The 14,908-nt window shown below is 43.3% G+C and overlaps 1 protein-coding gene across 1 annotated transcript in view; it reads right to left on the bottom strand.

Annotated features, from left to right (window-relative positions):
• Window positions 1-14,908, bottom strand: part of PPP6R1 (protein phosphatase 6 regulatory subunit 1) — a 3,522,349-nt gene that overhangs the window by 109,651 nt on the left and 3,397,790 nt on the right. The window contains exon 23 of the mRNA XM_044059463.1: window positions 8,849-8,947. Coding sequence (XP_043915398.1) covers window positions 8,849-8,947 — 99 coding nt within the window. The remainder of the gene's footprint in view (window positions 1-8,848; window positions 8,948-14,908) is intronic.

Here is a 14,908-nt window from a genome sequence, read left to right as displayed (position 1 = left end):
GATGGTGTTAAAGGCCTTCCTGGATCAGTGAGGAGACCTCTTCCTGTTTGGAGGGTAGACCAAGTATTGAAAGAAAATGGGGGAAGGGTCACGAAGACCTTCCACATAGGTAAACTCCTCTTTCCTCCTCAGGAGCTTGTTGATTGGGTCCTGGGCAAGCTAGCTGGAAACATTTCTTCCAAGAAGTGGGAATCCAGGATCTCACTTCTGACCTCCTCCTTCAAAGATAACCTCAGCCATGCCACTACTTAAGCATAATTGACCATATCACTTAAGCCAAAGCAACAGCTGAATCACTTGGCAGTTTACAGACAGCATCAGCCATCTACCTAAAATGGTAGAACTGGGGTGCATCCAGGCTGGCCTGGTGGCATACCAAACGACCCTCTACAGGGGAAGGCTAAATCAGAGTTCTTCAGACTTCACCAGAAACTTTTCCAACAATATATTTATTTATTTAACATTTGTTAACTGGGATAGCCCATCTGAGCAAAAGCCCTCTTTCAGTGGAGGCCCAGGGAGAAAGGCTCCACAGTACAACTAACCAAGAAAAATGTACAAAACTGAAGTTGAATACAGTGTAAATATATAACAAAACAGTTAAGCAAAAGTAAATAAAGCTCCACAGTACAATATTAAGAGGCATTATAACACTGAAGGAAAAAATTGTTACTCATAAGCCTGACAACAGCTATAAAGGAGGGATCAATATGGATGCAATGTCCTGTTACTGTACTTGTCTGTCTCAGGATGAATGGCCCCAAGATCTTTGAATCTTGACAGGCTCCAGAGTGACATGGAGTACAATGCATCTCCTCCTCAAAAATCTTGTGGAATTGTCATATAACAGATTAGCAATGGGGTGTCAGGGATATAAAAAATGCCACTCAACCATACACTGCTGCCAGTGTTACACCATGCGTTGAAGAGGCCAGGCATCACACAGGTTTCAGACCAAATTTCCTAATACTGCACATCCACACCTGTGACTCAAGGTCTCAATAAGCTGTTTGACATTCAGGCTTTGATGCACAAGTCTTGGCAAAGATGACCAAGTGGAGTGTTGCTGGTTCTGAATACTACCAACCTGTGAGCGGATAACGTAAACTGTTCTCAGGGATAAGAATAACCCAAAACAGGCTTGAAGAAATCATACAGGAACACAACAAAAGTAAAACATTAGGATGCACACCCCAGAATGGGAAGCCCAGAAAGCTCCTCCACTCAATCCTTTCATCCTCAACTGAAGACGAACTTTGGTTTACACTCTGGCCATCACTAGTCAAGAGCAATCTCAGCACCTGAAGGGTTTGGAGGCCAGATGAGCCTGGTCTTTACCTCAAGCGGGTTCAGGCCTGTACTTACTCTCTCTTTAATCTTGTGGTGATGCTCCTACTTAGATACCTGCAAGGATGATGCACCCAATGGTTTCCACATAAAGAGATGGCTACTACTACAGTTTCCTTGGCAGCAAAGTAACATAACCTTTCCTTCAGTCACAATCTAGTAGCCATGTTGAACCATCTGATGCTTGTTGCAGCTGTCTGCATTGTACTCTTCTGCAGGTAGTACACACTTTGTCAGTTGTAGGTCTTAGCAGGCAGTATAATAGCCATTTGGACAGACACCTCCTATACTGTTTTGGTATACAAATGCAGATATTAACTGATGACACCAAGTATCAAGATCCAGACATGGCTAAATGCAAAAAGAAAACTGTCAGGATTTGGGGAAAATATGTTTATGCAGCCAGAGTGCTTCATCAAGACACGTACAGGCATAGCTGGCCTTAGTCATAGGCAAACTAGGCGGATGTCTAGGGTGCCGCTCTAGCAAGGGTACTCTTCCAGTAATCTGGATGGTGTAGATATACCAGGATGGGGGCACACCAAGTGGTGTGTGTGTGTGGGGGGGGGTACTGCCGAACACTTATGCCTAGGGCACTAGTTGACCAAAGGCAGGTCCTGCATACAGGTGTGCAGAAGTCCCTAAACATAGGAGTTTATAGAAGAAAAAGTGGATTTTGATTGGTGGTGGTGATGTACCAAATTAAGACCCTATCAAGGAGGGTTCATAATGACAGATCAACAATTTCACTTGTGTTTGCGCACAGCCTCTATGCCTTCTCACTAGAATATATATACTTTCCCACAGTAATATAGTACATCTTCTTAAACAATGAAGAAGTTGTATGAATTACCTTAAAAAGAAAGAATTATCTTTTATGTTTTGGTGAAATTACACCGCTTTCTTACAGCCTCTCCTCCACTCCAAACAGCCATCTTCCCAAATGGTCTACTTCATTCATCTGATAAAGGTAAAAGTCAAGAGAAGTCAGGGGGCTGGAGGGAGGGTAACCAGGACTGCAACAGTGAATACACTCGAACATCTACATTTATGGTAAGTGTACACAATTGTACTATGTTCTTCATGTTACACTGTTGCAGTCATCACATTTGGGTTGATTCCCAAAGCTAAGGAAGGGTGGAGGTAGTTAAAGAGCATTATGGCTAGCAATCAGGCCCTGTAAGACTGCTGTGGCAAATCCAGCTCTGGATTTAGAAAAGCTAGGTAGGTGGTAATGCTTGGTGAAAGTATGTACAGAGCTCCAGGTGGCAGCTTCCAGGATGTCCTTGGTAGGGACTCCCTTGAGAAATGCAGTACAGGTAGATGCAGCCCTGGTGGAATGTGTTCTTATCCCCTGTGGGGTAGGTTTTCCATGATGTTTGTAGCAGAAATGGATGCAATGCACTATCCATTTGGAAATGGTTTGCTTTGAAATGGCCTTCCCCTCTGCCCCTGCAGCAAAGCTAACTAGCAGCTGGTCAGATTTTCTGAGAGGCTTAGTTCTGTCCAAATAGAATCTAAACTGTCTGTGTATGTCCAGAGAATGCAGTACCCCTTCCCCCTTATTCTGAGGATTAGGGGAAAAAGTAGGCAAATGAATGGACTGGTTTAGAGCCACACTAGACGCCACTTTGGGCATAAAGGATGGATTAGTCCTGAGGGAAACCCTGTCCGCATGGAAGATTATCAAGGGTTCCACTGCCATGAGGGCCTGCAGTTCAGACACTCTTGCTGAAGGGATGGCTAGAAGTAAAGCTGTTTTCCAAGAAAGGAATTTCAACTCTGCTGTTGCAGCTGGTTCAAAGGGGGGGAAGAGTGAGTTTTTCCAATGCAAAGTTAAGGTCCCAGGATGGAGTGGGAGTGGGGTGGGGGGGGTGGGGGTGGGGTCTTAAATTTTTGGCCCCGCTAAGGAATTGTTTTAGCAGGGGATGAGAGAAGAGGGGTGGTTCAGTATTATAATGTGCTGATATGGCAGAAGCATGAATCTTAATTGAAGAGAAATATAGGCCCTTGTGGAGCATTTCTGTTAAATAATCTAGAATATGAGGTAAGCTAGGCACTGTTGTGCCCATCCCCTGAGCCTGGCTCCAGGAACAGTATCTTTTCCACTTTCTGAATAGGATTTTCTAGTACTAGGCCTCCTTGCCCCAAGACATCCAGCACCTGCTTACTGAGGATTGCTAGAGGTGAGTTCAGGGAATTAGCCAGGCTGCAAGGTTTAGGGTTTGAAGCTGAGGGTGCAGAATCCGGCCCGCCTGCTGGGACAGCAGGGAAGGGGTCTGAGGCAGGTGCCATGGTTGTAGCACTGTCAGACTGCGCAAAAGGGGGTACCAGTGCTGGCGTGGCAAGTCTGGTGCAATTAGTATCGGCCTTGGCTTGTCCTGTTTGATCTTTAGTAGAACCTTCGAGAGGAGAGGCAGAGGGGGAAAGGCATAAACTGAGAGGCTTTCCCAGGTAAAGGACAGGGCATCCACTTCCCAAGCTTGACTGTGGGGAGTTCTGGTGCAGAATTTGTTCAACTGGTAGTTCTGAGGGGAGGCAAAAAGGTTTACCTCTGGTGTCCCCCACTTGTTCCTCAAGAGCTTGAATATTTTGGTCCAGTTTCCATTCGTGTGGGTCCATGAGATTTCTGCTCAAGTCGTCTGCCAGTGAATTTAGTTTGTCTGGCAGGAATTGAGGTTGTAGGTTCACTTGGTAGCTCAAGGCTGTATTCCGCAGAGCCATGGCTAGTCTGCAGAGAGGGTACAAGTGGGTTACCCCCTGCTTGTTTATGTACCACATAACTGTGGTGTTGTCTGTCTTTACCAATAGTTGTCCTGGAAGAATAAGGTCTTTGAAGGCTGTCAGAGCATTCCGTACAGCTAACATTTCTTTTTGATTGATATGCAGGTGCATCAGTTTTGGGTTCCATTTGCCCTGAATGCACTGCCCTGCCATGTGAGCCCCCCATGCATAGTCTTATGCGTCTGTTGTTAGGGTTTGGGTAGCAGGGGTAGAGTGAAAGGGAGTCCCCTGTTGTGGTAGCAGGCCTCTGCCCACCAAAGGAACTCGGCCGTTAGACAAGGAATGATAGGAATCATTGTTTCCAGGTCCTGAGAATGTTGACACCATAGACTTCATAGATACCATTGAGGTTTCCTCATATGCAGTCTTGCAGATGGAATTAACAGAATGCAAGAGGCCATGAACCCAAGGCTTGCAGGATTTTCGTTGCAGATAGCTGGGTTTCTGTGGCCAGTAATTTGAAGTAGGTTGTCAAATAAACTTGTTTCTTTGGAGTTAGGAATGCCATGGGGAAGTTGTGTTCAAGCTTGCTCACAGGAATACAATCTGTTGGCAGGGTAATAGTTGTGATTTTGTCTCGTTGATGGTGTACCTCAGTGAAGTTAGAAGTCTCTTTAAAAATGCCAGGTGTTGTAATAGCAAATCCTGACTCTCTGCCTGAATCAGGCAATCGTCCAAGTATGGGTAAATCTGAACTTTTCTCTGGCTGCAAAACACAATAGCTGGAACTAGGCACTTTGTGAATACCCTGGGCGCAGTAGATAAGGCAAAGGGAAATGCAGAGAACTGATAGTACATGGAGCCTGGCCTGAAGCGTAGGTATTTTCTGCAGGATTCCCTTATTGGGATGTGCAGGTAAGCTTCTTTTAAGTCTAGGGTTGCCAGCCAGGCATCCTTGGCTAGCATAGGAAGAAGCTGTTGAAGAGTTAGCATTTTGAATTCTGGAACCACCGGAAAGGTGGTGAGAACAGACAGGTCTAGAACAGGATGCCAGGAGTTTTCTTTTCTGGGAACCAGGAATAGTCTTGAATAAAAACCTTGTCCCCTTTGTTTTGCTGGGACAGGTTGAATAGCCCTAATACAGAGGAGAGACAGGACCTGTTTTTGGGCCTCCATCTACTGGTTTGGGGGGGGGGGGGAGTCTGGCCATCCACCTGGGGTTGGGAGTGAGTGGAAGTGGAATCTGTATCCTAGGGAAACTATGTTTAAAACCCATTTGTCTTGGGTAATGAGTTCCCAGTTTTTTGCATGCAGGGCGAGCTTTCCTCCTAAGGAAGCAAGTAGTTGAGTAAGGCTTGGAAGAGTTAAGGATAAGTCATTGTGACATTTTTCCATAGGGGGTGGCTTACTACTCCCTGCTTTGTAAGTGGGAGGCCCCCACTGCTTAGATCTGTGCATAGCCTGAGACTGAAGCTGCTCCTGGGTTTGGACTGAGAAGGCCTGGAAGGGCCCGGAAAGGACCAGTTCTTTGAAGGCCAATGCCTACTGAATCTAGGTGGCTGTACTTGTAAGAAATTTTTAACAGTTTGCATAGATTTAGCTTTTTCCTCCATCCTTTTGAGGACTTCTGCTTTGTTTCCAAAAAGGTGCTCTTGGTTTAAGGGTGCATCCAGTAATTTAGCTTTAACATGATCTGGCAAGTTTTGTTCCTTAAGCCAAGCATGCCTTCTAAGTACAGACCCAGTCACAGCAGCCCTGCAAGATGCTTCTAAAGCATCAAAACCACATTGCAAAGTATGTTTACCAACTTGGTCAGCAGAATGCATTAACTCTTGTAAATCTTTGTGTGCAGCACAGTCAGGAATCAACATCATTTTCTGTTTAATTAATCCCATAATATGTTGCTGGTACGTTAACATATGAAACTGGCAATTTAAAGCCCTAATGGCCAAAGTAGCAGAAGTGTATACCTTCTTTCCCCCATCTGTCTAAAGCTCTAGAGTCCCTATCAGAAGGTGTAGGATTTTTGGCAGTAGTAACCTTAATGCCTTTTGATCCTTGGGAAATGGTCTCTGGATCCACAGTAGGATTCTTGAAGAGGAATTTGTGAGAGTCAGGTACTCTCTGTAGTACCTGCCAGGTTCCCTGGGAGCTGGAGGCAAAGTGTCTGGGGTAAGGCTGAATTCCAAGAAAACATCATCTACAATCTCCAGAACAGGAGGGATAACTAGAGGCTTGTGTTGAGGCATGTTTAAAATTCTCCAAGTCTCTTTTTGGACTGAGAATATTCCTGGCTTTCCCAGCGGAAATGCTCCCTAAGGGTATGCAAGGTTTCACCAAAAGAAAAATCTTCTGGAGGGGAAGCAGAGGGAATGGAATCCTCTGCATCAGAATCCTCATAAGTAGATAAGGGTAAATCCTGGTAGTTAGAAGGAACAGAGATATCAGATTCCTGATCAGAAGACTCAGAAAGAAAATCAGTTCTAGGTCTCAAAGGGGGAAGGCTGGCTTCCCCTAATTAAAGTAATAATGTCTTCTGCCATTCTAATCATTTGTTTTTTGAGGCATATGGGCCTAAGAATGCATTTTGGTCATCGGTTTTCTAGGCGTAGTGCGAGCTTTAGGCCTGAGGAATTCGGTATTCTTAGCTTGAAACAAAGTCGTCGGTTTAATATGAAAATTGGTAGGCCTGAATACACCCTCAGAAGCCGGTGCCTGCTCAGCAGCTCCGGACCCATCCAAGGTAGAGACATCTGCAGGTTCCATAGTCGAAGAAGCATCTCTTGGCATACAAGACTCCGAATGGGTCTCAGTAGAGGCTTGCGAATCTGCAGTAGCGGGTATCAGGGGCTGTCAAAGCACCTCACTGAGTACCGGTGGACTGGCGACTAGCTTAACGGAAGCATCGTCGGCAGTTTTGGACCTATGCGGTCTGTCTCTGTCTTTATCGTTACTTTTTTTGGAAGATCAGTAGTTGGATGGCTTAACGAAGCCATTTCGGAGTACGGAGATCGAGAACGAAAGTATTTAGATACAAAAATAGCCCGACGACGAACAGTTCGGGCGTTGAACAAGGCACGAAACCGACAGTGAGGGACGTCGTCGTCTGGGCCTAAACAGGTGACGCAGTAAGAATGAAAATCTCTATGAGGTATTTGCTTTCCACAGGCAAAACAACTGTTAGTTTTTTTTGACATCGGTTAGAGCAAGAAAAAAGGATCCCCAATGGGGTACTTATCTTTTTGAAGACTTCAGGTCTGAAACTCAAAAACGAAATTTTCAGGAGTTGGACAACCGGCACTTAAGAACTGCTTCTGCTTCGGGCACCGCACGTCAAGAAAGACTAATGTAATGGTGTCGGCTGCATGTTTTACACCCCTGACGACCTGACATTATGGAAGAAGCGACAGCATCAGACTCAGAAATCCGAAGACTCTGATATTCAGGCCGGCTGAGGGTTACCTGCAGGCAGATAACCCATGCAATGACTGCAACAATGAAACACGAAGAACATCTGTCCTTGGTGAGTGCGTGGGTCCAACAGCATTAATGGAAGCAGCAATTTCCCCAGGGGTGGGCACAACATTCTGACCAAATAGGGAAGTCTTCTCTGTTCCCTCCCCCATGACTGAGAACAGTGGATCTCCCTTGCCCACTGAGAGGACCCCAACAGCTGCAGAAGATGTGGCTACCCCCTCCCCCAAGTCTTCAATGGCTGAAGGTACTAAAACAGAGGGATCCTGGGTAAAAGATAAATGGTCTGAGGACTATGGCCACAGCAGATTCATGCAACTGTAGCTGAGGGAAATTGCTAGCGTACAGTAGTGGCAAAAACTGTTTACTTAACTTTTTTGGGTGGCTGGGGGAAGGAACAATCTTGTGACCAGCAATTTGCTCTATGGTAAAGTAAAAAATGGTGCTTCTCTCCCAGGGAAAACAAACAGCAAAAGTAAGTAAAAATTTAAAGTCTTTAAAGGTCACAGTATTACACAGACACACACAAAAAATGAACTTCAAAATGCTTCACCAGACCCAAAAAAGTAAAATAATCACAATTTATCTTTAGAAAAAATGGTTTTCAGTTACTTTAAATAATTTTTAAACTGACAGGAAAAGAGTGCACTCCTGTTTAAAAGTATAGTAAGTCTCATGATAGCCCATTAAAACAGAAACTCCTTTCTTAAAAAAATAAGTTTTCTAAACAGAAAAGTACAATAAAACAATATTTTTTTTTAATGTGGAAGGTTTCCCCGAAAGGAAACTTATCTGTCCAGAAAAGGAACAGCACAAGCCAACCGTCGATCATCGAAAGTCCGGAAAGAAGCACACTCTTCAACAGCAGGAAAGCTCTGAAGGGACTGGCACCCAAACCTGTCTTTTCAGTCAGCTTAGCTTGAGCTGATTGACAGTTTGTGCATGTGGCAAGTTGCCCTGAAGCTTTGGAAACTTGCTGGCTATTCTATTCCTGACAACATATAACCCATATAATTAAGGCTACTGCAGCAGTAATCATTTATGATGAACATCACTGCCCACAGGTAGTCAGATTTAATTATCTGGGCTCCTTACAGTTTTCAAGCAGCACTTCATCTATTATTGCTACATGCAGTAAGTTACAATGATTAGCTCTCAAGGTTCAACTGACATCAACATACCCTCTTAAGTGTAGTAAAGCATTACTGTGAAAATAGCTAGCCACTACTTCAAATGTCCATTACTAAATAAATTCCATTTGCTGATTACTTTTACATGCAATCTAAAAGAAGCTGTCACTCACTTTGTCTGTTGTGCTGTAAGTGTCTGCACAGTGGATCCATTTGGAAGTGAGGAAGACTGGTCCTGATTGTGTTTACTGTTTTCTTGTCTGACAGTCTCACTGGAAAACAGAAATAAACAGTTAAGTACTAGAATGGTACAGGCAGACCTCTGCAAAAATCAAAAGGAAGGAAGGCAGTTCATATATGGACAATTGCAGTTTACTTATTTTAAACATACCTAATCCCAGGCTTGCCACCATACATTAACAATCTGAAACAACCAATAAATAAATGAACAAGTTACTCAAGAAATATAGCAAACACAAATACATGGAAAAATAAAATCTCTCAATAAGAATTCCAGAACGAATTTGCTTTAAAAAAATAAGTTATGCCTCACCATAACGTTCCATCTAGGTTGTTGATCTTCATTCATTCATTACTGATAGGTTATCGGTTCTGTCCTCAGAACAGAGTCGGCGCTGTACCGAGCTCGCATCAGCCAAAACCTCTCAAGCTAAGATTACCCATAGTGCCTCTCTCCCCAATACCTCAGATCGAGTTTGCCCAAAGGACATAAGGTAGAGGTATATTCTGCTCAGAATACCCTAAACCAGGGTAATGGACCACATCCAAACCTCCAGGAGCCTACTGGAGGGGGACAGTGGGAGGGGAGTAATGAATGAATGAAGAACAACAACATAGATGGAATATTATGGTAAGACACAACTTCTTTATCTAATGTTGTTAATCTTCATTCATTCCTTACTGACGGGACAGAGTCCCTAGCTACTTTGTATACTGGGCGGCCGTAAGGAAGAATATTCCTGAGCACCATTGAGCCAAAGGAAGCTCTCCCCCTGGAGACCAAATCCAATTTGTAATGAGTGATAAAGGTATGTGGAGTGTCCCAAGTTGCCGATGCACAAAAGTCGTCCATGGAAGCTCTAGAAGGAAAGGCTACTGAAGTTGCCATAGATCTGGTTGAATGGGCTTTGATCTTATCTGGTAAGGGAAGCTTGTTATGATGGTAGACAAAACATATAGAATCCTTTAGCTATTTTGATAAGGTAACTTTAGAAACTGGCTTTCCTAGTTTCAGTCCAGCATAGGATATGAAAAGTTGGTCAGATTTCCTGAATGATTTTGTCTTGCCCAGATAAAAACGTAATTGTCTATGTACATCCAGTAAATGAAGGGAGTATTTCCCCTTTATCTGAGAAATTGGGGAAGAAAACTGGCAAGTCAATTGTCTGATTCACAGTAAATTCTGAGACTACTTTGGGCAGAAAGGATTAGTCCGAAGCGATACTCTATCTTTGTGAAAGACCATGTAAGGCCTTTTGATGCATAATGCTTGAAGTTCAGATATTCTCCTTGGTGATGTAATGGCTACTAAAAAAAGAGAGTTTTCCAGGATATAAATTTAATTTCACAAGAGGCAGCAAGTTCAAAGGGTGGTTTAATCACAGCCTGTAATACTAGTGTGAGATTCTAAGGTTCAATGGGTTCTCTAATAGGAGCTCTAATATGAGAAACCCCTTTCAGAAACGTTTTACAGAGGTGATGAAAATTCTGGGATAAATCCCCAAAGCCATCATGAAAATTAGAAATAGCAGCTAAGTGAACTCGAATCATAGAGGCTGCAGCTCCTGATTGCAGCAGGTATGACAGATAAAGGAGTACATCTAGGACAGAGGCTGAACAAGGATCTACATTGTTGTTGCCAGCCCAGAAACAGAATCTTTTCCACTTTTCACGATACAATTTCCTGGTGGACAGTTTGTGTGAAGCAAGAAGAATGTCATGTATAGGAGAGGAGAGATTCTTCTGCTTGGCAATTATTGGAAGTGGAGAAAGCAAGCTGTGAGCTTGAGACTGTGAATGTCTGGATGAAGTAACCCTTGGGGGTGTGATAGCAATTCCAGAGTTGGATCCAGAATCCATGGTTTGCGAACTAGATGAGGTCAAAGGAAGGGAAACCAAACTTGACAAGGCCAGACGGGAGCAATGAGGATCACTCTGCTTCTCAACCAAAGGGCTTTCTTTAAGAAGTGTGGCATCAGCGGAATGGGGGGAAAGGCATAAAGCACTCCTGTGGGCCAACAGTGTGTGAGAGCGTCCCTCGAGGGTTCCACCTGCGGGGGGATTAGAGTAAAATAGTGGTTTATGGGTGAGGCTAACAAGTCGCAGCAAGGCTGGCCCCAACAATTAAATAACTTTGACATTATTGAAGGATTGAGGGACCAGTCATGAGGAAGGAGAATACACCTGCTCAGTTTGTCTGCAATCATGCTGGAATTCCCGGGAATGAGCGTTGCTATCAGAAAGCGGTTGGAAGCTATCGTCCATTGCCAAATTCTCATGGCTTCCCGACAGTGGATAGGATTTGGTTCCCCTTGCTTGTTGATGTACCAGACTACTGACATGTTGTTGGTCTGAATCGCAACAGTCCCTGATGGAAGGGCTGGATGGAATGCTTGCACCTGCAGGTGACCAAGTTCCTTGGACCATCTGTCCCTGAAAATGGTCCCCCTACCTGGTAAGGGAGGTGTCCGTGGTCACTGTGGCCTTGGGCTGTGGGCTCAAGAAAGAACAACTCCATAGGGTCATGTCTGGCTGCATCCACCAAAGTAAGTCCATCCTGGAGTGATTTGTTATGCAAATCTGGAAAGATAATGGGTGAGTCAGCATTGACCACTGAGTTAAGAGAAGCCAATGAAGTATCTTCATGTGTAGTCTTGCCAGTGGGACAACTGTTATCATTGAGGCCATGGCCCCAAGAGTTGAAGGACTGCCCATGTGGGCACCTTGTCTTGGGGGAGTATCGCTTGGACCTGAAGAAATATTCTTTCTAACCTGTGAAGGGGAAGTGATACTCTGAAAGATAATGTATTTAGCATTGCCCCTATGAATTCCAGGGACTGGGCAGGGGCTAGTTGAGCCTTTTCTTTGTTTATGGAAATTCCCAGGTTCTTTGCTTGAAGCAGAATATACTGACGTGCTAACAGAAGACGCTTGGTGGGGGCGGTGAGGAGCCAATCGTCCAGATATGGAAACACCCAGAATCCTTGCAGTCTTAGGTGAGCTGCTACCACTGCCATGCATTTGGTGAACACTCTGGGGGCTGTAGAGAGGCCAAAGGGCAGTGCTCGAAACTGGTAATCTGACTCCCAGCTGAAAGCGGAGAAATCTTCTGGATCACCTGTCCATTTTTATGTGGTAATACGTGTCCTGAAGATCTATACAACATATCCAATCGTTTTTTTTCCAAAAATGGAAGAACAGACTGAACTGTGACCATCCGGAATTTTGTCTGCTTGACAAATTTGTTGAGAATATTGAGGTCCAAAATGGGTCTCCAGTCCCCCGTTTCATTTGGTACCAACAAGAGTCTCGAGTAGAATCCGAATCTTATCCGGTCTGGTGGGAATGCTTGGATGACTCTTTCCTTTAGCAACTTTAGGATCTCTTGAGCTGCAAATTCCCTTTGACTGGGTGGAATGTCAGGAATACATTTTAGGGTTGCTGGGCAGAGACTGAAGGGGATTTGATGACCTCTGATAATGACCTGACGCACTCAAGAGTCTGTGGTGATTTGTTGCCAGGCATATTGGTGTACACAGAAATGACCCCCGACTGCTTCCAAAGCAATCAGGTCACTCCTCAGGACTGCTGGTAGAGCTGGCCTGAGAAGAAATCTTTGGCTCCCTGATAGCCTGGACCCCTTCTGTCCCGAAAGAGACTTCTTCCTGAACAGTTACCCCCTCTGCCACGGGGGGTTGACTTGCCACGTGTGTCATGGAATGAACCCTGGGAATTACCAGCGATAGTAAGGTAAAGATCACCAAAACTGGTAAAGGGAAGAAAGGGGAGGCACAAGAGAGATATCTATATATAACCAAAGGGTTTTTAAAGAAAAATGATAGGTATTATCAAAAAACAGATAAGGTTTTAATCAAGAATGAAACACTTAGCTGAAAGCGAAAGACTTGACTGACACGTCCTCACAAGTACGTGGCAAACGAGATCGGAGGTATTGGGGAGAGAGGCACTATGGGTAATCTTAGCTTGAGAGTTTTTTGTTGACGCAAGCTTGGTAAGGTGCCAACTCGGTTCCGAGGATGGAACCGATAACCCATCAGTAAGTAATGAATGAAGATTAACATTAGATCAGGCTTTATGAAAATCTGAATTTTCAAATATGTCAAACTGACTTAGATCTCAACAGACAAGGCTGGGAATTCCACAGGTGCTACATATGAAATGAAATTTTGATCAGATTGTTTCAGCTGATACCTGATCAATCATTATTTATTTACTGATTGACATTTGGTGAACGGGAAAGTCCAAGTGGGTCAGGAACCCATTTTCAGTAGAGGCCCATGGAGAAAAACATAGAAAACAAACATTTTTCAGTTAACTAAACAATATGCATGCTACAGGTACAGACATTAATAGCCAATTACAGTTACACCCAAGTATTCATGTTTCTAAACATAAGAAAATTTGAAGTGTGGATAGATCAGAATTCCAGCAATTCTAAACAGTTCTGTAAAAGTCTAGTTTAGTGATGTACATTACTGACAGAACATAAGTAAACAAAAATTGTGCTTTGTGTGCATAAGGGAGTATGTCAAGCAATGGTAAAAGAAGTAAGAAAGAGAGTAAAATTAGGTAGAAAATTGTATAAATTAGGGATTATTAGAGAGATGAGGTGATGAAAAAGAGAAGTGTGGAATAGTTTTCTTTGCGATATCAGAAAACATTAAGGAGTGATTTGGTAGGGAGGTTAATAAGACAGATAATGTATAATGTATAGGAGATTGTTGCAGTGAAAGATTTGTCAATAAAAGTAGGAGTCACAGATGCGTTTGGAAAGGAGGAGTTAAAGAGAAGTAAAACGATTCAAATATCCAAGAGGCAGAAAGGGAAAAAAACAATGATGATGGGTTAACTAAAGACAGTAAGGGGGGAGGAAAGAGAGGACAAGGGAGAGAGATTAAATATGGTAGTCTTTAGTTAAGGATCAAGAGCTACTATGAGTGTTGAGAAAATTATAACTTTAGGGTAAGTTTTATACGTCTTGAAGGATCTGAGATACTGATGTTTGGAGGATAAGCATGCAAGAGTCTTGTGATGTCATAGATAACAGAAAGAAAGGGGAGATATATTCTTTAGATAAGGAGCAAGGGCAAATGGGAGTGTTGAGAAAATGATTTTTCAGTGAAAGTTTATAGGTCTTAAGGGAATCTAAGGAACTGATATTTGGGGGCAAGGCATTCCAGTGTCCATTAGCAGTTGACTGCCTGCCGAATGGAAGATTTAAAAAAAATACAAATTCATGTTTATCAACTGACCACTATTCTAAATGCCAGCTCAGTGTAAAAATGTTACCCAAAGCAGTCTAAGCCAACCTCAAAGTTATTTATTTATTTTTTGCAGAAGGGGCAAGCTCCTCTGCATCCCACACCCCTTGAAGTTGAATATACATACTCTGAAGTTGCATAACAATGCAGAAAAGAGAAAATTCCACTGCTGCTGAAATTGTTTTGGGGATATTTTTTTGCACAACCAACATTTGGATAACTTGTTATTGACTGATTGACAGCTGCCTAAGAATGCTAAGGAACTAAAAGTTTATTGCTGTAGCAGGCTCCCATGTCATACAGGATAGTACAAAGCTAGTCCAAGAATCTTATATTCAAACATGCAGATCACAAGCAAATAGTGCAGTACTTATGAGACATAAGTACAGTGATTAAAGCCTGTAACCAAATGTACTGCAGCATTTTGCGTAACCTGAAACCAGTCCATATCAATAATACCAAGCCCAAGGTAAAGGGTATTGCAGAAATTCAACACTGAAGAGACCATAAAACTCCAAACATTTAACAACAAAATCTTGATAACAGTTTCCATTAATCCTGTAAAAGACAACTAATTATCAAGGACTGGGCTCAAACTACCAACATGTAACAATTTCTAATTTATCTACCCACTAAATACTACAAGTGAAGAGAGATGGAGCTGAGAAGGGCCTTAATGTGGCATGAATCACCATATCTTCCATTTTGCAT

The sequence above is a fragment of the Protopterus annectens genome, chromosome 17.part0, assembly GCF_019279795.1.
Source record: "Protopterus annectens isolate FY-2018-M chromosome 17.part0, PAN1.0, whole genome shotgun sequence".
In the NCBI taxonomy this organism is placed as follows: Eukaryota; Metazoa; Chordata; order Ceratodontiformes; family Protopteridae; genus Protopterus; species Protopterus annectens.
Note: the sequence above shows the minus strand (reverse complement) of the source record. Positions and strands in the feature narration are given on the sequence as shown.